General features: G+C 32.4%; 3 protein-coding genes across 3 annotated transcripts; all 3 read right to left on the bottom strand.

Annotated features, from left to right (window-relative positions):
* Positions 1–538: 538 nt before the first annotated feature.
* On the bottom strand, positions 539–14,465 carry Samtor (S-adenosylmethionine sensor upstream of TORC1). Its single transcript, XM_080178875.1, has 13 exons — positions 14,383–14,465; positions 13,689–13,779; positions 13,150–13,232; positions 12,562–12,663; positions 11,695–11,880; positions 11,087–11,179; positions 10,579–10,677; positions 10,289–10,356; positions 8,650–8,715; positions 4,105–4,167; positions 3,726–3,885; positions 3,173–3,216; positions 539–754 (listed from the first exon to the last, which is right to left on the bottom strand). The coding sequence occupies exons 1-13, from the start codon at positions 14,463–14,465 to the stop codon at positions 699–701; spliced, it is 1,194 nt and encodes a 397-aa protein (XP_080035001.1). The 3' UTR covers positions 539–698.
* Positions 14,435–19,741, bottom strand: Gas41 (YEATS domain-containing protein 4 Gas41). Its single transcript, XM_080178877.1, has 9 exons — positions 19,622–19,741; positions 19,020–19,141; positions 18,472–18,523; positions 18,132–18,176; positions 17,682–17,802; positions 16,282–16,355; positions 15,959–16,089; positions 15,731–15,786; positions 14,435–14,963 (listed from the first exon to the last, which is right to left on the bottom strand). The coding sequence occupies exons 1-9, from the start codon at positions 19,640–19,642 to the stop codon at positions 14,902–14,904; spliced, it is 684 nt and encodes a 227-aa protein (XP_080035003.1). The 5' UTR covers positions 19,643–19,741; the 3' UTR covers positions 14,435–14,901.
* On the bottom strand, positions 19,663–23,424 carry mRpS26 (mitochondrial ribosomal protein S26). The gene is made up of 8 exons (XM_080178876.1): positions 23,287–23,424; positions 22,968–23,073; positions 22,297–22,362; positions 21,887–21,982; positions 21,363–21,473; positions 20,942–21,046; positions 20,217–20,300; positions 19,663–19,908 (listed from the first exon to the last, which is right to left on the bottom strand). Exons 1-8 carry the CDS (start codon positions 23,349–23,351, stop codon positions 19,825–19,827), a joined length of 717 nt encoding a protein of 238 aa, XP_080035002.1. The 5' UTR covers positions 23,352–23,424; the 3' UTR covers positions 19,663–19,824.
* Positions 23,425–24,520: the final 1,096 nt, after the last annotated feature.

Genomic DNA, 24,520 nt, shown 5'->3' with positions numbered 1-24,520 from the left:
TGTAGCGAAGGATCTCGCTAACCACTGAACCGATCGGGTTCTCCTTTACAGGGTAGCTTCTCATAGTTCCCGGGAAGGTTTTTAACTATTTTCTTGGGGGGTGGGACACCCCTAACCCCCCCAAAATGAAAAATACCCCCCCCCAAAATGAAAAATACCCCCCCCCAAAAAAAAAAAAAAAAAATTTTTTCTTTTTAAAACTAAAATTAAAATAGTGGGGTCGACTACCCCCCCACCCCCCCCCCCAAAAAAAAAAAAAACCCCAAAAAAAATTTTTTTTTCTTTTTTATTTTAAATCTAAAATACATAAAATTGGTTTGATCAAACCTCTTGGGGCAAAGCCCCTAGAGGCTAGGGGCGAAGCCGCTAGTCATTAATATTTAGCTAACCTAACCTAATCTAAACTAACCTATCAAAAGCCACTGTGAAAATACGACGAAACCTGCCACTTCGTTTTATTTCCATGATCCAAAATATTTCTACTTACCTGAAGGAAAGTCAAAGTTTTATTTCCACATAAGGTAGAATATTCTTTTCATTTTATATCTGGAAAAAAATAAATAACAATTCAAATAAGTTTCACAGCCTTTTAGCATTTTAGATATTTGTAAATTAGAAAAATTAACTTCTATTTTACGTCAAAGTCATTGCATCATTATTATTATATTCTTTGTCTTCTAGAAAAATCTTCCAAAATCTCATAAATCCGGCAGCTGATCAAAACCCAGTTCAGTTTCAGTACCATTTTTCTCCTCTAATAATATTTAAATAGTTCAAATATTTTGCTTTATGAAATAAAATGTGCATCCCTTAGATATAGAAAATCTTTTATGAAACGAAGCAGAGAAAAAATAATTTTCAAAATATCTAAGGTAAATACACAATAGCTGCTTTAAGGAAACTTATATCAAAGTAACAAGATGTCTGTCTGTACAAAAGGAAATCGCTAACGGCTGAACCGATATGGTTCTCCCTTACAATGTAGCTTCTCATAAATCCAGATAAGATTTATAACTATTTTGGAGGAGCAAACCACTACCCTCATGTATTCATTCGTTAGCATTATCTTATTGTTATCAATGCAGAAAATAAAACCAAATCTACAGCTGGACTGAAAGTACTGCCGTGGATTCTTAAAAAAAATTTGCCCCACTAATCGCTTAGTGGGGCAAAATTGTTTTCGTGAAAAATCCTACAAATTCACATAAAAAATCTACAAAAATTAAATAAAATCTTAAGTTAATAACCCTTCTATGATTTTGTTTAATTTTTCTAGATTTTTAATGTGATTTTGGTGGATTTTTCACGAAAACAATTTTACCCCACTAAGCGATTAGTTGAGCAAATTATTTTTAAGAATCAACCTCTGATGTAGGCATAATATTATTTTTTAAAATTAATAGGGTAAGGGGGGGGAAGTTTCGGTAAGGGGCTATTCTCGGTAATTTCGACCTACCTTCATTAAATGACCTTTTTCTCCATGTTCCTTTCAAATGACAGAAAAAAACATAAAAGCAAATTTGTTCCTTATTAAATTGCCTACAAAAAAGTATAAAATGAATTTTTTGTGAGATGAATATTAAGGGTACTTATTGGGTCTCAAAGTCGGACGAAAATTTTTTTTTTTCCAAAAATTTTTTAGTAGGTGTGTAAAGATCGACCTACACAAAAATTGGTAAGACCTAGAGCTGATCTGAAAAACTTTTTGAACTAGAAATTGCCCGCTTTTTCCAAATCCGTTGAGAGCTTTAAAATTGGGTTAATATTTTTTTCAAAAATGACCAAAGTTGGCGCCGGGGGAAAAATCGGTAATTTCAAAAGAAATTAAAATTCAACTTTTAAGGTCATGTTTTCATGTTTTCTTTTGTCAAATCTATTATTCCATATGGACTTTTTAAGAATTAGGCCTAAAAATGAATAGAACAGATAAAAAACAAAAAAAAAATTAATTTTATTTTTTGAATCAAAATTTTGCGAGGAAAAAATCAAAATTTCTGGTCCTTTGAAAAAAAAATATTTTTGACATAGGAGGAATAGTCCGATCTTTATGAATTTTTTTGTGGTTAATCCCAATCACCTATACTAATTATGATTTATTACGCTTGTTTGGTCGTTTGGCCTTTTTTCATCGATTTTTTTAAGGTTTAAATGTAGTCAAGATTTTTTGCAAAGATGACACTTTTGCTTCAAATTCAATTTTTGAGGTCAATTTTTAATCAATTTTCATGTTTTTAGGGCTAAATCTATAGTTCAATGTGAGCTTTTTTAGGATCAGGCCTAAAAAGTAATAAAATACGTTTTTTTCTTATATTAATTTTAAGTTTTTAAAAAAAAAAATTTCGAAAAAAAAAATCGAAAATTCGCGTCTTTCAAAAAAATTCATTTTTAACATAGAAGGAATAGTCCGATCATTATGAAACTTTTTGTGGATAATCCCTATAACCTATACTAATTATGATTATTTATGTTCGACTGGCCGTTTGGCCGTTTTTCATCGATTTTTTTTAGGTTGAAAAAAATTACCGATATTTCCCCCGTTGGTGGGGAAATATCGGTAACTTTTTTGCGGTCAATTTCGGCCAACTTCTAAAAATCCTAGGATAATGTCCTTTTAGGACCTGATAGTCCTTTCCGTAAGCTTTCTACTGGTCTTGGTTTCATTTGAAAATATTAATATTTACCCCATTTTTTTTCAAAAAAACCGAAAAAAACCCGAAATTTCCCCCCCCTTACCCTACAACTTGGTACTTGGTAAAGATTTTAAAGTGAAACCTTTTCAACTTCTAGAAATAGAGAGACGTCAATACCAGGGATCTAAAGGGATAAGACAGTGGACGATAAATTGATGTACATCCCCAATGATGATTACGAAATTACTCCTTCTGTAGGACAAAACTATTGACTGAGCACTTTTATTAATGAGGCAATCATAGTACCCAAAGATTTGAAGCCAAAAAAATCAGAATGTAATTTTAAAACCTCGGGTACAAGTGAAATAAAATAAACAGTCCAATGTCCCTTCCCTCCAAGCATAAATACCCAAATTCTATTTTAGAATTCAAAACAGGTTTCGTTTTTACGTAGGAGTCGAATCATTAAAGAAGAATTAAAAGTGTGATATTTAATTTTTTACATCAAGAAGTCTTATAAAGATATATTTGACTATTTATACCTAGTTTTGGGGCTTCCGACCTTTTCTTCAATAAATTAGGTTCACTGAAAAATAAAATATTTTATCTTTGACGTCCGGTATCTTAAAGACGTTATTTTGAGTTAAATTGATACCTTATAAATTTATAAATTTTGTGTTCCAGATTAGAAAGAAGGATGACAATTTTTTGGTAATATCTTCTTAGAATTTTTTTTTAATTTTGAAAATTTATTAACTCAATTACCCATTTGAATAAAAAAAAACCTAAATGCCGGGGCACAGTTGATAGTACTAGATATAATAGGATTGAATATTATTTTCTAAGAAGCGACAGACAGACAGGCAGTTACACCAGGGTGGGCATACAAAAAACCCACCCAAAAAAACCCACCCAGGGTTTTTTTAAAAAAAAACAATAAAACCCCCATAAAAACCCTTAAAACCCTGGGTTTTAAAGGGTTTTTGGGTTGGGTTGGGCTTGGCTTTTTAAAAAAAAACCTGGGTTTTTCCCCACCCTGAGTTACACACACAAACATTCATTCTGATACTTTTATGCAAGAATTAACCAATTTACCATGAATTAAAGTCTTGAGGAATAACAAACTTAGCAGCTACTTCCTCAACGGTAACTATATCATCAGCAATATCATCATCAGATGTAGCACTGTTAGACTCTTCTTTGGCTATTCCAGGAAGATTAGCTTCTTCTAAAGCTAGGCGATGTTGAAAAGCACCTGAAACAGATAATGATGAAGGAGGGAGAATCTACATTTTCTGTAGGAATTGTAAAAAATTAACATGATTTGAAAAAACGAGAAGAGATTGGGACATAGCGCCATTTTTTGTGGGTGGGTGGGGGGGGTAAGTCTCTGGTGTAAACAGATAGAAAAAAACTTTAGATTAATTATTAAATAGCGAATTTTAAAGGCATGTTAATTTAAATTAATTCTTACCTAACTTTCTGAAGACAAGTCCATGGAAATGTTGTTTTTTCTCATAGTATACTCGTTGAAAACCTAAAACAAAACACTAAATAAGGTGTCCCATGGCCCCGAGGTTAAAAAATTTCTAGTTCAACTCTCCCCTAGGGGCTACGGGGGAAGGAATTAGTAAGAACATACAGTAGTTAACAAGAAAATATTGACTAATATAAATAAGGCAATGATGAATTTTGAAAGGACAAAGTGCATTTTTATCTTTTAGGAATTCAAAGTATTTGCTAGGTAAATAAATAGTAATTTGAACATGTGCATTACAATGTTACATAATTCTGAAAGTGTAAGAGAATGGGCTGTGTATTACAATAGTTCCAAAAGTTTTACAATAACGTTTTCTTACTTGTTTGTATAACAACTTTGGGGACTTTAGAGCATTTTAATTAATTAGCTCATTAAGTTGAGTGTTTAAACGTTTCATCCACTGATTTTAATGTAAAGAAGGAATAATTTAGCCTATAATTATTAGGGATCTACACCAATTTATTTGCCATTGTCTTATCCCTTAAAATCCCTTGTAACCAAAGCTACTCAGTCAGATAAGTGATAGCAATAATAAATGCGAAAAAATCCTTCCTTATAGGTTAATGATATAAAAAAAGTCTTGCAATCAAAAGTTTCGATGTAATTGTCTTCTATATGCTTCTAAGGAAAAGTGAGAGGAATTTTGATTGTTAGTACCTAATAAAATTAATTCATTTACGAAAATTGATAAAATAGTTATCTTCAGATATAATATCCATCCCTTTTGTCAATTCAATTTTGTCTGTAAAAATATCCAATAATCACATCTTTATGTTTTCTTATAACAATATATAAGTAAAAGAACATTAACACAAAAAATAAAATAAAAATATGTTTCCAATAAAATGAAGAAATAACAAGAGGGAATCGTTTTTTATTTGGCGAAGGAAAATTTTTCTTATAAAGAACATGTCATTTCTTTATTTGCCACTAACGGCTAGGCCCCTAATAACTGACTGACCAGTGACATCCCCATTATAAATTTTATTTAAAAAAAAAAACAAGGATGACAACATCCATAAAAGCGAAGCACTGAAACGGTAGGACAAACGGACATCAACACTTATATAGTGTCATAACTGAAAAATCAGAATATAAATGTATAAGAGTCGAAGCAAACTTGTAAGTAAATTTGTTGAAAAACTGCTTTATACAGGATAACGTTTATGGACATACTTACATATTTAGGACTTGGTTATAGAGTTGCTTCGCTTATAACATTATACTTTGTTGTCCCAGGAATCAATATACCAAAAATCAGATCAATCGGATGATTTGATCAAATAAAAATTTGTTGTTAAAAAAGTTAAAAAATCAACATGTTTAAAATGGACGTACTGACATTTTGGTAATGATTATAGAGTTGCTACGCTTTCTAAATCGTACCTAACTACTAAAGGAATCACCATGCAAAATTTGAAATCGATAGGACGGACGGACCGACCCTAATTATAGAAAATATACGGAGAACAAAATCGGTTTAGCGGTTAGTGAGCGAGATCCTTCGGTCAGTTTTTTAGTCCGGATGGTTCTAAGCTATTTTAGTTTTAATTTAATTCTTGGGATGGTTTTAAACTAAGGGGGGGTTTTTATTGCAACCATCTCGTAATCAGTGAGCAAATGGCACTTAGAATTCGAATTTTGATCTGGAATTTTGCATGAGTAATCCTTGGTAGGTCTATTTTCCCTAAATTGAACGAAAAGTTGGAAAAGTAACGGCTAACAGCTGAGCAGTTTAGCCATTTTTAAAACTATTTTCAAGGGAAATCATCACGAAACCTACCTCCACATAATACTCTATGCTGCTTCAAAACGTTTTCAAACGGTTCTAGCCGCTAGTTGCTGGTACTAGAAATCTAAAAATGTTTTTTTTGTATCATTTCACATAATTTAAAGCAAAAATATGTTTCAAAAAGTTGATTCCTACATAATTTATGGCAGATTTGCCCTAAAAATAGCCAAAAAACGGCTAAACGGCTGAGCCGTTAGCCGTTACTTTTTCAACTTTTTGTTCAATTTAGGGAAAATAGACCTACCAAGGATTACTCATGCAAAATTTCAGATCGAAATTCGAATTGTAAGTGCCATTTGCTCACTGATTACGAGATGGTTGCATTAAAACCGCCCCTTTTCTTCCACCTGTCTACTCATTTAAACAAAAAGATTCTTGGGTGCTACTGCTAAGTACTATATATTCCCTATACATTAAAAAGTCAATAAAACTTTTTTTTATGAATAATAATTCCTTGTTGAAAAGTGTCATCTTATTATCTTTTCTCTTTATAAAAATATTATCTTGCCATTCCTCTTATCAAATATCTAAAAGAAGAAAATTTACATATTATTATTTCTATATTTGACTTGTTTTTTTTAAACTGGCTACTATACTGAGAGGTTATGTTTTTTATGACGTCCAAACCCACGTCGTACTAAGAGCAGGAAAGGATGCCCTGGAAAACAAGCACATCAATCATGAATATCAAACTTTCAGACAAATTTGACAATAAAAGGATCATTTGTCTAGTGATGCCTGTAATTATATACAAAAGGCATAAATATTTTAAAATTGGTGGCTAATATGTTACTGGTTGGGTAATGGGTTCAAATCTCGGCCTAACACTGCGTCATACTCAAAGACCTTAGTCAGATGGACGATATGGATATTTAAAGTAGAAGGATGTATTGGTCCAAAACAGGCACAACTCAAAGTTAGTATTTCCAGACAAAGTTCGTGCAACCAGCGGGTGGGTTGTCTGTGAGACGTTTAATGCTGTAATTATGCACTTTCCTGGCAAAAATTGGTTTTAAGATACATTAATATTAAAAACCACTCACAAATTAAAAAAATAATTAAAACACATTGTTACTTTAACTTTCTATTTTCTATTAGGGGATTGTAGCCATACCCCTTTTCTTTCCCAAAAATGTACCTTCTCGGGAAAATATATTTATTTCAGGAAAAACCTTTAAACCCGTGTGAAAATATTTGGGATGATTTCTCTGTATTGGACTTTGAATAAATAAAATTTTGTGTGGATCAAAGTCCAATTATTTTCCCGGATCTTTGTGTCTATACAAATTAGAGATAATCTAGAGTGCTGCTTTGAGTACACAACTTTTTCTGGAAGTTCTAACAACTATAATATTAAGTAGAATATGACAGGGAGGGAGGGAACATTGGACTGTTTGTTACAATAGTCCCCAAAGTTTAAAATTAACGTTTTCTTATTCGTTTAATCAACAACTTTGAGAACTATGATTGAATTTTGATTTGTTGGTTCATTAAGTTGAGTGTCCAAACCTTTCTGCTACTAATTGTAATATTAAAATAGGGTAATTTTGTGTATAGTCATTGGGGATGTACAATGTACATCAATTTATCGACTATTGTCTTAACCATTTATATCACTGAGAATAATAATATTTTCAATGCCTTTTAAAGTTAACTATCTAGTATTCTAAAATATCTCTTGTCTGTAGAATGTTGTTTGTTTAATATGAGTAACTGGCGTCATTAAAGTATTATTTACTAATTAAATAGATAGATAAACCCTTTTTTTCTGAAAGTGACGCATCCCGACTCCCACTACATTATACCTTTATCTTATTGAACAAGACAAATTTCTATTGATTTATGGTGATAAGTCTTAGATAGGGGCGGAAGTGACACTTTTTGAAAACAAAACTAAAAGTCAAAGGAAATCGACTAAATAAATAGTTACAGCTCAGATATTTGGCATGGTAGTTGTTTTAAAGAGGTACAATATGGAAGTCACTTCCGCCCCTCACTTATACTTATACCAAAGGTTTTATAAACATGTTATGTCATACGTTAGCATGATATTTTTGTGTACTTTTATAAAATCTTATTTGGTTAGTTTAAACAGGCAATGTTATTAAACTGGATTATAATCGACTAAAAACTCCAGGTTATTAATCTAGCAAGTGCAGTTTTTTTTTAACTAGCCAAATACAAGATTCTACCAATTAAATTAACTCTTAGTGACACTTCAAAAAAAGTAGGTATTTTGTTTACAAATAAAAAGGAGAGTAAATTTTTAATGTTTCCTGTTATTTTCAATTATCCTATGCGTCATTTCCTTGTTTTTTTTATTATCATGAGTTAATAAGAAATCAGTTTCATGCAGGATTATAAAGATAGGTCAACGGAATGGATATATTATTACTTCGATATTACGTCAGATTTTCATATTCTCAAATAGAGTGAACCACGGATCGGGCAAAATAATGATTTCTCCCTTCGATACCATTTACCCCATCCCGTCTGTTCCTACTGGATTAACGAACTGACCAATAAATGACAGGGGAAATAGCAAGCTAAAATGACGACAATTTTTCTCTTGTCATAATATCCACGTATATTCTACAATCTATATCGATTGTCAACAGAGAAAACCTACTTTACCATAAATTTTAAAAATTACTTGAACTTTGCATAATATATCTATTCTAACTTACCTATTTGTAATAAAGCCTCTTTCCATCCACGTATAATAGAATTGTTTCTCTGTTGGTGACAGGAATCTAAATATTAAATAACTAAAGTAACAGGATGTCTGTTTGTTTGTAGCGAAAGATCTCGCTAACCGCTGAACCGAATAAGGTTCTCCTTTACAATTAAGCTTCCTTTAAGTCCAGGGAAGGTTTTCAAGTATTTTTGGGGAGGGTATCTTCACCCTCCCAGTATTTTTTCTTTTCAAAAACTCAAATTGAAAGGGGGGGCGGTCGACTTTTCCCTATCTCACCTTACATGCCCCTAGAGGTTGTAGGGGCATTTCTGCTAGTATTTTAAAAAAGTAGGTAAATAAAAATAGAAAGTTATTCTAAATTCTTTTACTTGCGGTTACGCCCCTGGAGACCTCTAGGGGCACTTTTGAGATATGTTTGCGTCCACCACAATTCACTTTACATTAAAGTTTAAATAAGAATTTTTTTTTAATTAGATTTTTTGACAGGGGCGATTCCTCTTTAAGGAGTGTAGTACCCTCACACCACACAATAGATTTTAACCTTCTCTGGACCTAAGAGAAGCTTCACTGAAAAGAACGTATATTAGATCCATTTAATATCGTACTGTCCTATATGACATCAATCTTTTTATTATCAAGATATATTTTTATCATTATATTTTCTTTATTAAAGTTGAGTATTTTAAGAAGCATCATACAAAAATATACCTAATAACAACTTAATCTATTTAGTAATTATCATCACAAAATAGATTAATTTTTCGGTAGCGAAGATACTCTATAGTAACATTGTCTGCCTGTCCGTCTATCCGTAATTAGATTTTTTCAGCTGCAATTCATGCTAAACTACAGATTTTTGATGACGATACCCTAGTAGAAGCATTTAGTTTATAAGTTTTATTTATTTTGTCCGTTAGTCTGTCAGTCAAACTACACAAAAATAAATATTAAAACACATAAAAACATAGGTTTCGTGATTTTTTCTCTCGATGATTGTAATCTTCTATTGTGACCACTAAACTTGTGAATGTCACTTTGTCCGTATTTCCATCCATAACTTTTAGTGCCTCGCTACTTATGGATATTGCCATCCTTGTTTTTTTTTTACAGTAAAGCTACTCAGGCCTGGCTATTCTAACAATCAATTCTACACAAAAAACCACGAAACCTTTGGAAGTAAGGTTGGGGTATATCTTGTTTTTTTCATGTAAGAGCGGTGGGTAAGATGGGAAGGAAAGGGGTTGTAGGGAAATTTTCCTTTAGAATTGCTTGTCAGAATCACATTCTCTTTTCCCTGAAAGCTACTAAACTATACTAGTAATGGATATAGAATATACGGGGATATATTGACAGGGGAAAATTTGTCGTCAATTTAGCTTGCTAAAATGAACCTCATTTATTGGTCTATTCGTTTATCCAATAGGAGGTGAGGGTATGGGGTAAAGGGGATGGACGTGGGGTATCGTAATTTTAGCCAGCAACGATAGAGTTTCTCTTTATTAGAGTACATGATAATCTGGTATATAATATAATACAGGTCTCGTCTACTATAAATCTCTTTTTAAGTTTGACGGATTATGTTGCCAAATTAACCATCTAGATCTTATATATCTATAGGGTTCATTTACCTGGCGTTAAGATGACCAGAATTCCATTTTCCTTTAGAAGTTGTTTGGCTCTAGCACAACACTCATATCTAAAGAGGAAATAAGCTCAACAGCAAGATTCGTTTCAACGAAAACTTTAGCATTTTTGAATCCAGAAAAAGAAAACTGTCTTCGTTTTTAGCCAATCAAACCCCATAGAACGCCGCGCCTGGAAAGTATTAAAAATACTATTGGCAAAAGACTTCAAATTACAGCAGAACACGACTAAAAAAAAGGAATTATCGCTGTTTTAGTAATGAATACTAACGTACCTAGGTCTATTGGTTGGCAGATATTCCAAAAGAAAACAGAAAACAACAATGTCAAAACTGCATGATTCCAAGCTTATAACTTCTCTCTCAGTAAATTCACTGAAAACATCATTAAGAATAAAATTTTAGAAGATTTTTAAGTTGAAATTCAAAGATTTTTGTATAGAATTTTTAAAAGCAAAGCTTTCATACATTAGAGATGGGTCGGTCCATCCATCTGAATGAATAACTCGATCATTAATTTAATATGTTATAATTGTCTTATCACTTATCGAACTTTGCATAATGATTCCTGAAAAATAATCTATAGTGTCCATTTAAACATGTTGTTTTAGGTCCATTTAGCTGTCCTATTTTAATGATTTTTTAAATATTTATTCCTGTGACAAATTAAATAGGCATTAAGTAATAACCGAGGAATCTCTATAATCATGTCTAAAAAATATCATTCATGTGCATTTTGTCTATGTTTTCTTTATAAGAAAACAATTAAATAAATCTTTTATACCTTTTATCAGTAATGTTTAGATTGAGAAAGTCCGCTTTATACACCTGATTTTCATACACAGGGGCTATATCTAACGCAGTAACATCAAATTCTCTAAAGTAAATTGATATATTAGCATTGATGAATTGAAAGGGGGAGGTGGAAGGAAAACTTTTTGTAAGCAAACCTAAAACCCAAAGGATTTTGTATGGCAGTCTCAAATGATTCAAAATTTTCCAATTTGACGAGAAAATGTAAAATAAATTTCGGCGGTTCCACTGCCATATTTTTCACAGTAGCATATTGTACCCCACTAAAGCAAATGCCATACAAAATCACAGTGGTGTAAAATTTTAATTTTGGTTGATTTCCTTTGTATTTTTAGTTTGGTTGTAAATAGAGTATTCGCCTACCCCACTAAAAAAAATAATACCAAACTTAGCAATTTCCCTCAAATTACCTTGCTGAACACCCCCCCCCCCCCCCATTAGTTTTGAAATTATTTAAAAACAAGAGGGAGATTACATTGGGTGGGTACCTACCTGGGCATATGCTGACCCCCCCCCCCCCCTTTATTTTTAAAGATTAAGATTGGAAGGCTTTAGTTATCAAAAGCACCCAAAACTTACTTGAATTTTGAAAAGGGATTATAACAAGACCCAACGTCTAGTAGCTTCAATTGTTCATTGATTGTTTTATTTTCTAAAGATTTATCTATTTCAATTATATTTTCTTGCTTTGTTTCTTCTTTTCCTTGTTGAACTTTGGTTACTTGTTCGTTCTTTTCTTGGTGTCGTTTTAATCGGTTGTTATCCCTTCCATAATAAAGAGATTGAAATAAAACTTGTTTTATTTTTATTTTTGTAGAGCAGCTACAATATAACTCACTTTGTCCGTCCAAAATGCTGTGATTTTGTAAGCTGTTATCCTATTATATAAAGTAGTAAGCGTTTTTGGTTTGTCCCGAAGGATCTCGCTAACTGTTGAACCGATATTGTTCTCCTGTTCTCCTTTACAGTGAAGCTTCTTATAGGTCCAGGGAAGGTTTTAAACTATTTTTGGGAAGGGTGTCTTCACCCCCTCCCCCCAAAAAATATTTACTCTTTTTAAACTCAAATTTAAAATGGGATGAGGTCCACTTTTCCCCCTCCTACCTTAAGTGCCCCTAGAGCTCTAGGGGCCTAGCCGCTAGTTAAAGATAAAGCAGAAATTTTTGACGTAGATTCCATGCGCCAAAGATTATGTAGTATAGGTATAATTTACTTGGTCTGTCGGTTAAAAAATACTTATTTTCTTCAAGATTACATGGTTTTTTAAGATTTATCGCATATTCTCTCTTTTTTATGATTACTAAACATCTTTTCTATATCCCACTTTATTCGTTTCTCCATCTAAGATATTTTTGTGTTCGCAACTTCTGTGATGCTTTCAAAAAATAAAACTAATTCTTCGAATCTACATAGAGATGTTTAGAGGTATTTCAATCTTTTTATTGCCTTATAAGCTGATTATTAATTCCTCCGTTGTGATAATATTCTAATATTTTCTTCTTTGTCCAAATGATTCTACTTGTATCTTCACTTTCAATTTCTAACTTTAATAATAGCACTAATTTTAAATATTCAATACCTTCAAATTAAAAAACAAAGAATATATTCGTTTTCATTTATAAAATATTTGAAATGTCGGTGGATACTGTTCTTTCCCCACAAAATGTATGTCTGTCTACTGATCTAAAACTGCCGCCACACGATTTTTTTAATAAAAGAGATAAACAGAAAATAAGGGACAAGTAGTTTTCTCCCTAACCTACAGTGGTCCAAAACCCTGCAGCAGGGCCAATGCCTACGGTGCCTTAAGTCTACAGCTCTACCCAGTACCCAATGCAACCTAACCTAACATGACCTAAAGTAATAAACAAAAAAATACTACTCCCCCCCCCCTCCATCTCTATTAACAATTTTGTTTCAGAATAAGGGAACCTACAAAACTTTCTTTAAATTCTGCAATCTAATATTCAGTATTACAAACGACTAACAGAGTAGCTTTGTTTCTAAAAAAATAAATGCTGTCAAAGTTCCTTTGTCCAATGTTGATTTGCTAGAGCGTTCATGGCATTGCTGTAGCTCTCCAGAACTTGGTCATCCAGCAAATGTTCACTCCATACCTGAAAATATGATTTTTATGGACTGAGATATTGCATCAAAGAAAAATATTTTGCCCGCTGATTGCTCAGAGTATTAAACAAACCGTTTGTTTTTACAGCTTAATTTACATGGATATCAGTATAAAAAGTAACAGGATGTCTGTCTGTAGCAAAGGATCTAGCAAACCACTAAATCAATATGGTTGACCTCTTAAGAGAAATCGCCCATAGAAAAAATTATCCACCATCTAAAAAGCAAACAGTCAATCTATTATCTTCATTGATAGTAAGTCAAAAAGTACAAAATCGGTTCAGCAGTTAGATAGATCCTTGAGAACACACAGACATACACACACACCTAAAAAAAATGCCGCATCGTCCAAATAAAACTAAACAAGTAAATAACAAATAACATAATAGGATCAGAATTAAAAACCGTTCAGCAGCTATGAAAATAAAAATTCTAAAAGCAAAAACCTGACTAAACTGTTCTCCATCTCTTAATCTTTGTCTCAGGTTGGCATGGACACTTTTGATTGAATCCGCAAGTTTTATATGTTCGTCTGAATCAAGATATCTTTAAACATTGCTAGGTAATCATTTAAGACTTAAAATAGTAGCTAGAGATCTTAGGGGATAGGGAAGAGTAAGACAATGGACGATAAATTAGTTTAATGGCGATAAACAAAATACCATAAAATTTTGAATCAATCAAAATTCTATAAATGTACCCAAAGTTTTTAAAGATAAATAAGATTAAGTCGTTTTAATACTTAATTTGGATACCATTTTAATCTACAGTCCAATGTCCTTTCCCTCTTTAAATAAGGACAGTAGGGCACGTAAGTATACTGAGTATGTCAAAAATGTTTCTTTTTGTTGGCGTGGCATTAACTATAATTAAATATAATCATGCGTGAACAGGTTTTTACAGGAGGGGTTTATTTCATGACGGGGGTAAAAAAAAGGTAGGTAAGAAAGGCCGAATCAATTTACTTTTAAAGAGGGGCTATTGACATCCCCCTTCTGCACGTAACATTTGAAGTTGCAACTTTTTTAAAATCATAGGTAAATAAAGAATAGAATACCTAAGCAGGCAAGCTACACTAATGATCTTAATTTAACCTAAGGCAAACAAATAAAAAAAATACCAATGTTTATCATTCCTGAAGCTGACGATTTTTGTGTCATTTTTATTTCTCCATCATTTTTATTTTCCCTCATTTTTATTCTGCAACATATAAAACATATCATGTAAATATATACTTTTACTCTTAAGTAATGAATTCATGAACTTCTAGTTATTTTATTTGCTATGGAAACAATGTGTAAAGTAAATAATGCCTATAAGTTTAAATGCTACAAAAGTCAACTCAACAAATTGTAATCTTAATATTTTAGCTTCATACTTGATTTTAGGCTAACCAAAGAATTATTTTCATAATCAAATCTGGAAGAAAAAAACTATTTTTCTCCTTCTCATTTTTGGCTCCCAGAAAGTTTATTGTATTTTTAGAGAAAAGTTGCAATTATTTATTTAAAATATTTCTGTATGTAAGTTTCGATAAAAAAAAACACATTCGGTATAAAATTGAGATGGGTAATACTGTGAGATTATGATACACTATTAACAAAAACTCATATTGGCAGTTAGGGTTTCATTGGCTTCATTTTTTTATTTTGACTTTTGTCAGCTCACTTCCAATCCTTTCTCTTTTTGTGCCTTCTGTACCTCTGTCTTGAACTTACTGAACCAATTTTAATATTTTTGTTGGTTTAATAATCACGTATGACAACATCCATATGTAGCAAAGAACTAAAATAAATATTTATGTACAAACCAACAAAGTGAGTTATACATATAGAGCTAACATTCATGGTTATATTGGAAAAAGGGAAGACCTAACAGGGTTAGAACACCGCCGCAGGTAAAGATCCTGCAGGTTTAAGCATAGAAGAAAAAAACTACCCCAACTTGTTAATGGGCTCAGGGTTATCAATGCTTGATAGGGACTAAAAGAGAAAGCACCAATATATTTTTAATTCTGCACAAGATTCACTTTTTTCCCCAGATGAAAAATATTTCATTTATAAATCATATTTCTTCCTAGTTTTTACCCCCATGAGGCAGAAAATTTGTTTAAAAAATAGGTAGGTACCTTTAGTGCTTTTTATTTTATCATTTTAAACATCTCACATATTTTTCGAGATTTTTCCCCAGGAGGGGAAAAATAGAAAAATGTTTTCAGAACACTTTATTTGTTCATTTCTTTTCCCCTTCCCAAATACTTTTTATACCCCCCTTTAGCCGGGGATCCTATGTATAATATAAACCCCTGCCCTTTACGCTAGAACAATAACATTTATCATGCCTAAGCTTATCTTTATATACCTGCTTAAAAATAACTCTACTTCTATAAACTGAAACTTTGTTCAGATTGTATTTTATTGACAGACACTATATATTTTAATTGACATATTGCTTCTATTTTCAGATAATACAAAAATATTTTTCCTGATGGTTGATTTTGCGAGTTCTAGTTTGGACTTCATGTCACTAATTTCTCCTTTGATTCTAAAACAAAACAAAACTAAAGTAAACTTAAAAATGAATAAGTTAGCTACAAATGTAAAAATTCGTAGAAAATTGTTTGTAAGACTATATGATTTTTCAGTATGGCAGACAACTGGTTCTAATCCACCGGATATTAATCGGTTTCGAAGCCAAACTGGAAAAGTAAATTTACCTGGCCCTGCCAGATTTAATGGTGGCCAGCGTCGTCTTTTTCTTCTCCTCAAAGTCAGTTTCATGCTTGTATGCGCCCAGTGATATCTGGCGGGTGGAGGTCAACAGCGGGTGGATAAATTGGGTTGGATCCTACAAAAAAAAACAAGGATGACAACATCCATAAAAGCCAAACTCTGAAATCAAACGGTAGAACAAACAAACATTAACAAATGTAGAGTGTCAAAAATTATCAATTTGAAGATCGATGTAAATAAAATTGTAAAATTCTTGAAATCAAAAACAGTCAATTTATTTATATTTGTATCTAACTATCTTTAGTACCTGAAATATTATTTCATCATAGAACTCAGACACAACCACTTTGTTTCCCTGTTTCTGAAGAACTGATGGGGAATCTACACAAAAAAAGCTCTTCTTAAATTGGTGAATTTGTGTTATTTTGAATTTTAGCTAGGGTTGGGCCGGATATCCGCCGGATACCGGATATTGAAACTATCCGGCCGGATATCCGGCTATAACTTTTTTTTATATTTTACACCAAAAATCTCTGCTTTTTAAAATTTTAAATGGCTATAATTTTCTTATTATTGAAGATAGAAGAACATTTTTTGAATATGTTTATCTTTATGCAAATTTTATTATATGAAATCTCAAAAGTTTATTAATAAATATTTTTTGCTACTTTAATATCTGGTATTTAGCCGGTTATCCGGCCGGATATCCGGTAATTTGGCCGGATAACCGGATATTTGCCGGATATCCGGCGTTGACCGGATATCCGGCCGGATACCGGATATCCGGCATTTGAAATCAGCCGGATATCCGGTATCCGGTATCCGGCCAAAAAAGTATCCGGCCCAACCCTAATTTTAGCAAATATTAGTTTTAGACAAAGATGTTTTTTTTAAGGGGAATTCAAACAATCAGAGACTATGGACAAGAATTATAGCAAAAAAATGGAGAAAAAAAACTTTCTCATATTCCACTTTTATTAGGTATGTTTTGCCTAGGGTTGGCAATCCGTATCCAAATCCGGGATCCACCCAATTTTTGTCAATTTTGGAATCCGTATCCGGAATCCGTTCTTTAATAGCGGATTCGGATTCTTAATTGGTAGGCTAAAATTAGCGTCTTGAGTTTTTTCAACTTCTCCTTTTTGAAGGCAAAGATTATCATCATTATATATAAAATCTGGTTCGATTCTTGGAAGTGACTTATAGAGGAACACCAAGAAAATTGATTTTTAGGACATATGTAGCACTAAAATTTAAAAAAAAAGCCTTTTAAAATATTACTAGAATCCGGAATCCGCGGGAATCCGCCATTTTTTGTAAGGATTCTTACAACAATCCGAATCCGGTCCAAAAATTTGACGGATTGCCATCCCTAGTTTTGCCAAAAGTAAACCTCAGTGAGTTAATCGATAACAAGTTGAATTTTATAATATTAAAAAAATAAATGTTTTAATAAAAAAATGTCTGGTTCTATCCATGTTATGCCGAAAATATGGTTCATCGTATTATAGACAAAGACAGATAACCACGGATAGTAATATTTAAAAAAAAAATAAGATTAATTACAGTTTAGTTGGCCCCGAGGGACAGATACATAAGTTTTTATTATGACTCTTTACAGGTTCTAATCCAGTGGATATCGATCGGTTTCGTAGCTGAACTGTTAAATATATTTCGTCAAAGTGAAATATTCCTAATGATCAAAACCTGCGTTTTGTCCATGCTGGAAAAGTTTGAGCAGATGAGAGATAGTTGCAGGACGCTCCACAGTGTCATTGAAGAATATCTTCATAACTATTTCAAACTCTCCCCATCCTGTTTCCGTAACCTAGAGAAAAGTAAAAGTTTAATATTATTCGGCTTTTCCTCCGAGCAAATAGCCCCATTATCTTTTAAGTGAATTGAAACTAAAGGCAGGGGGGAGGTTCGTTCATGCCTAACCCCTAGATGGGGCTCTAACCCGGGGGATCTGTGCTCGACAAGCACTTTGAGGGAAATAGCCAAAATAGTTGAGTTTTCTGTCGCGATAGAGTGGAAAGAAAATAGAGGGTTAAACGATGTAGTGGAAAAAGATAAAAATAAGAGTAGGCACAAAAGGAAAGTGTTCAAATAGGAAAAAACAACCAGGGGACTTAAATAGTATCTAAATAATCTTACCTCATACGGGGGCTTTGTAACAACTCTGTTTGGATTGGCATAACTAGACAGAAAAAATGTGTTCTCTTCAATAGGCAGTGGGCACTTAACTTGATATGTATGTATGTTGCCCGAAGTTTGGATTCAGATGCACATGGAGATTTGAGATTAATTTAATATTTTAAAGTTAGTATTTAATACCTATCAATGTTTGACTCACAAAAAAAACGTGCATAGAAAAGTAAGTTAGGAACTATATCAAATTCATATGTAAGGGAGTTTGTATTGGTTTGGTAAAATAACCACCAGGTCAAATAGAACATGACAAAAAAATTATCATTTATTTCACATTTATTTTCCTGTCATGAAGTTTGAAATGAACCTTCTTCACGTAGCTAGACATATCTTCATTCCTTAAATAATCAAATTTATTTTTTTCTTCAAACATTGCCTTAAGAAAACGAAACACTAAGAAAATCTATTCTGCATATTTCCAGCATTTGAAAAAAATATGATAAAACGTAGAAAAATAATGTCCATTTTAACCAACAGAAAAGTTCCGAGGCGAATAGTTTTGTTTCACATGAAATAAAATCTCAAAAATTCACCAAAGAGGGGGGGGAGTTATAAAAATCTAAAACCTTTTTTTTGAGGTAGTAATCCCCACTCATTTGGATATTGCAATGCCTTCGTGCTGCGAATTTTTACGTTTCACTTAAATATGTTCTTTTATCCAGGGAGAGAGGGGACATTGGGCGGTTTGGTTGGTTCATTGAGTGTTTCATTGAGTGTCCAAATTTTCAACCCCTAAATTGTAATCTACAGAAGGTATAATTTTGTGCATCATCATTGGGAGTGTACATCAATTTATTGGCCATTGTCTTATCCCTTTAGATTACTGACTTTTACCTGTAAGGTTTAACATAGACAGTCCACTGATGTGTGTGTCCATCCTCCTCTCTCTTCTTTCCAAAAGATTTGGAAATATTTCCATACACTATTGGCTTCACTATATGAATACCCTTTTGTCTGGTGAAATTAAGTTATTAATAATCTTAAAGTTAAACAATACCAGAGTGATTGAATATATGTAAGTGTGAATGGTAAGGTCTCGTTAATGGATGAAATAAATGGTTCATAAAGCATGTTATAATTCCTGGTATAAGGCTATTTGGCGAAGTTGCGTGTTAACCTCCCTATTGGGTGGGAGAGATTACGAATTAAGCAACCATAAAGAAATCATTGTCTCCGACTAAAAGCAACCCTTTCTAAACTAAAATAGAAGTTTATGATAGACTCGTCTCCACTCTGGTGTTCTTATTAAATCATAAGCAAGTTCTTGTACACCTTTACAGCGGGTTTAAAACTGCACCATAGATCAAAAAATATTCTGAATTGACCCATCTATTTTGATTTTAAATTTTGGTGTGATGATGTACTTATACCTATTCACGTATTCAAATGTTTTTTGACATGTCAACTGGAATATTTGTTAAAATAAAAACTTTCCTAGTAGTTTCTTCTCCAGCCATTTTAAATGTTTATCATTTGATCTGAAATTTTAAAATATTCATTAGGTACAACTGTAAATCTTTATTTTACAGAAACTGGATTACATACCTAGTGTAAATATTTTTCAATATAAAAGCAGAATGAATTACTAACGCAATTTAAAACAAGAAAATAACGTAAAAAATAACTATTATTATTTAGTTTAATTTGTTGATTGTAACGAAATATTTTGTTGTTCATTCTCCACTCCACGAGGTGTCAATTTCTCTCTCTGATCAACTGGAATCTGAAATTTAAATTAGTCATCATGTTGTTTAATATCAATTAAACAGATTCAGGCGTGTGTCTTTCTGTCCATAAAAGAAACAGGATGTGTGTGTGTCTATCTGTGTGCAGACTAAGATCTCAACGATATATCTCCATATTTATTTTATTCTAAAATGATTTAACTGTTGAGTTTTTGATGATACTTTTCTTTTGAAGGGGCCATTTTTGAGAGAACCTTTTTTCATCTCGGCTATTTACAGACAACCATCCATTTTATTGTACAACCTTAGCCTGGAAGACTTAACTATGCAGCAAAGAAATACTAACCTTCATGGATTTTGTAGCTCTGCCTCTATAAATATGCCCGTCCCTGTCCAGTGCAAATTCGGGATCTATAGGATTTTCTAAAGCCTAAAAAAATATCAAATTAGGTACCTAGGCATCTCCTTTTTTAATTTAATAAAATTTATTACGTTGATATGTTACAGACATCACTCTAGAATATTTCTTTCTCGCATCGTACATATAAGTATTATAAACAGCTTTCTGCGGATATAGAATGTACATTTTTATATTCGTAGAAAGCTGGATATAATACGATGCTAGACATAGTTTTTTCGTATGGATGAGAACCGGTTCCTCTCCACCGGATTCGAATGAATACTAGAATAAGTTTTATGTAATTATTAGGAAAAGTTAATTTTATAATATTAATTTTCAACTTACTATAAAAACACTGGTGCTTTCCCTTCAAGTGCCTTTCGATCACTGAACTCCCTTCCCCCAATTTATGAAATAAGGGGAGAGGGTGGTGTTTATTTCTTCCTATGACTAACCCCCTGCGGTAAGCTCTAACTTTGTGGTTTCCTAGCCCTGCAGGGGTATCCACAGTACCCAATATAATCTAACCTAACCTGACATAAAGTAATATAATTACGAAAATTACCCCCCCCCCCCCTCTTTTTTTCTATTTATTTTAAAATAGGGAGGGAGGGTGTACTGTGTTTGACAAGACACTTTGAGGGAAACCTCCATTACTTTCTATTACTTACATTAATAATAGCTGCTTCCAAATCTTGAGGTTCGATTCTCTGATTAATAAAAACAGCTTCTTTTCTAACATACTCGTCAGCGCGAGCAATTCTTTCTTGCTCCGACTAAATAGAAAAATGTTGTTATAGTTTAGACTACTAGGTAGTGGACTAGTGGCTGCACCTTTGGCATCTGGGGGATATATACAAAAGGAGGAGGGGGGGGGGGGGGTTTAATTTTTTAGTTCAATGTGTAAATATATACAGAAATCGCAGAAAAAATATCATCGAATGTCATAAAAGAATAAAGTACATAAATCATCGTAATTAGCTATAGTGCGTTTAATTATCTTTACAACTAGGTTAGTCCTTACACTTTACGCTAGATATGTCTAAAATCTTTCTCTTGTCGTTTAAGTGTGTTAAAAAACGTAAAACTGACCTCTTCTTTTTCTCTTAATTGTAGCTGAATATTAGATTTAACTTCTTCCATCTCTTTCTTAAGACGTTCATTTCTTCTCTCTTGAATTTGTTTATTATATGCTTCATTTTCCTAAATGAAATAAGTTTCGAACACAAAATGCATAATGTATTAGAAATCTAAGTAGGTATAGTGAAACAATAAACACCCACAATGTTATATTCAATTTTAAGAAATAAAATCATAGTTATTTTCAGGTAGGTAGTATTTTCTCTTTAATTTGAGGATTCCCAAAAAAATAATAAAGGAAGGTCAGTTTTTTTTGTGAGTTTATGTTTTACTTAAGAATAGGCTGGCTTATGTTATGTTAAGTACAAGGTAGTCCCACAAGGTTAGAAATAAAGAAAAAAAACTACCTATCCTAACTTATTTTTAAATCATTTTAAAAATATAAGGATGGAATTTCTGTGCTCCTGAGGCGCTTTTAGAAAGCACCTATATATCAAATATTAATGCTTTTGATAAACTTCAGGTGTCCCTCTTACCTGAAGTAAAAGAGCATGCTGTCTTTCCTCCTCCAAAGCTTCCAGACGACCGGCCTCACCAGTGTCAGAGAACTTGGCCTCGTCCTCATACAGGTACTAGAATGATATACAGATTTAATTAAAGAGATTAGTTTTTTAAAGATTGTTTAGCTAAAGGCTGATCACATAGTTACATTGTGTGTGCTTCAGACATGTATTGTACCTCGTAATATTTTACTCGATCTATAGTTTTACAAAAAAATATATTAAAGAATAATCTGTCTGGGGAAGAGGTAGAAAAATGTTTTTCTTTGTAATTTTGAAAGCTTTGGGCCCCCTACCACCTTCCAACTTTGCCTAAGAGTTCCACCAATTTATGTGTCATTCGACATTAGGTAGAATGGATGGCTTCTGTTCAGAAACTAACAAACCTGTGTTAAAGCTCTCATTCTTCGATTATATTTTTCATGCAGACCTTTCTCGTGATCTAACTCAGCCTAAAAAATATAGTAATTCTTAAATATAAACCTTACATATAAATGAGCTTGAAGTTAGGGGTAATTTACATCTAAGAAAAATGCACATTCACGTACCTCATCTTCAAATAGATTTTTTAAGTATTTCACAAAGGTGGTATGATATGCAAAGGAAATAGCGGAAAAGATAGACAAATAGATTTTCTGTCAGGGTGTCGGAGCCGTATGATTTTGATGCGGCTCCGGCTCGTACCTTAAAATTAATATATCAAGTTTTTTTCATTATTGGATTTGATAAAATAAGATAAATAATAAAAAATATTTTGCTTTTATTTGATTAAAGCTATATAAAAGTAGAAGGATATGTGTCTATTTGTTAAGTAACAATAGTTTTTCAGTTTATTATATGGAAATAGACCGTTGCCAAATTATAATATTACTTTAAAAAATCATTATTAGCTAGTCCGGAGCCGGAGCCGTTTTTAACGAAAAATACGGCTCCGGATCCGGCTCCACCAAAAATGTTGCTGCTCCCGGCTCCGGAACCCTGTTTTCTGTACATAAAATTTCACTCAATATCCCCTGTCGACACTTTGAATGGCGACGATAGAGACGCTGTCACTTGCCTGTGGTATTGTGCAAGTAGGTGGTTCTACAAACATCTTAGATCTTGCCATAGGTATCCATCTTGGCTTTCTGTGAGGGATTTTAGCAGGACCAAACTTTTTATGCCTTAAAAAATGAATACATAAAATAATGTTGAACACAATATAACAAATATAAAGCCATAATTTAAAAAGCTGACGATTGACATAGCATCTACAGAGAACAGAACAGTATTATGTTTAGAATGTTTAATTAACAATCTTTCATCAGTTGGACAAACAGACTTACTTTTCAGTTATAGACTATATAATATTTCAAAAATAGAAAATTTTAACCTACCTTACAGAAATCTTAATAACATTGTCCAATGGCCTCTGGATAGAGGCTAGTCTAAAATTGAACATTTTTAATGCTGAAAAAAAAACTTTACTTGTCAAACTATATTATATAGCACAAAATAGCATGACCCATGCCAAATTAACATCATTAATTAAACCATTAAATGGCCTAAATGAAGTTTTCGAAAATAGAGAACTCAAACTGAATAAGTACTAAGATTTTATGTATGTACGTAAAGATCTCGCAAACTACTTAAAATTTGTTGAATTATTATCAATTTTTAAGCAATTTAAGTGAAGCTTAACACAGGTCGTTGAATGATTTAAAGCAAATTGTTCTTAAATTCAAGTCTAAGAGTGTGTTTAGGCTACTTTTTATCCCTTAGAGACCCTAAATGCTAAGGGCGCATATGATGAGTGGTTATTAGGTTAATGGAAAAAGGATCAAAAACATAGAAAACAATCATGATGCGCGTTATACATATAATGCCGCAACTATTTTTAGTAATGGAAGACGACATTTAAAATAACTTTTATTTGGACGGACAAATTCTTCTTTACTAAAATGTCACCTGATTAATGGCAATGCTACTCAATAATTCAATAATTGTATGTCCATCCTTCGATCCACAAAATCAGATTGGACGACAAATCCTGATTACTTTAGATAATAGGATATCAAAGTATAAAGGCTATATAAGATGTCGGATATCTTTCTTGATCAATTTACATTAATTTTATTAAAAAAATGGCTAATAACTGGATGTCGGAGGGACGAGTGGACATTTGCGAGCAGCTCTACAATTGTAAATTATTTAATTAAAATATTAGTTATATGGAATCTTTTTAATATCTAATAATTACAGGGAAAATATTGTTAGAGAAAAATGTTAATTTGTAATACACAAGCAGACACACACACATTCAGACAAAACATTGCCTCGTGCGTGCGCGGTCTTTCAAAATTCATGCAAGTGTCCGTAGGCAGCTTCGTACCAGCCTTCTAAAGTACAATATAGGCCTATTTAAGGCCCTAATTGTCATATGTTAGGCCCTAAAAGTTTTGTCCGTTATTTTGGGTTAATAGCGGTAATGATTGGCATTTAGTATCTACTGCCATGTGTTATATATTAACTTATTAAACTGAAAAGCATGGATGGACAAATGAACAAAGTGAGTTACAAAGCATATATTCAGTGATCTCAATAAGAAATAGAAATATGTATAAATTCGCG

The sequence above is a fragment of the Acartia tonsa genome, chromosome 12, assembly GCF_053477335.1.
Source record: "Acartia tonsa isolate MP-2025a chromosome 12, ASM5347733v1, whole genome shotgun sequence".
Classification (NCBI taxonomy): domain Eukaryota; kingdom Metazoa; phylum Arthropoda; class Copepoda; order Calanoida; family Acartiidae; genus Acartia; species Acartia tonsa.
The sequence above is the reverse complement of the archived record's forward strand: the minus strand, read 5'-3'. Positions and strand labels throughout refer to the sequence as shown.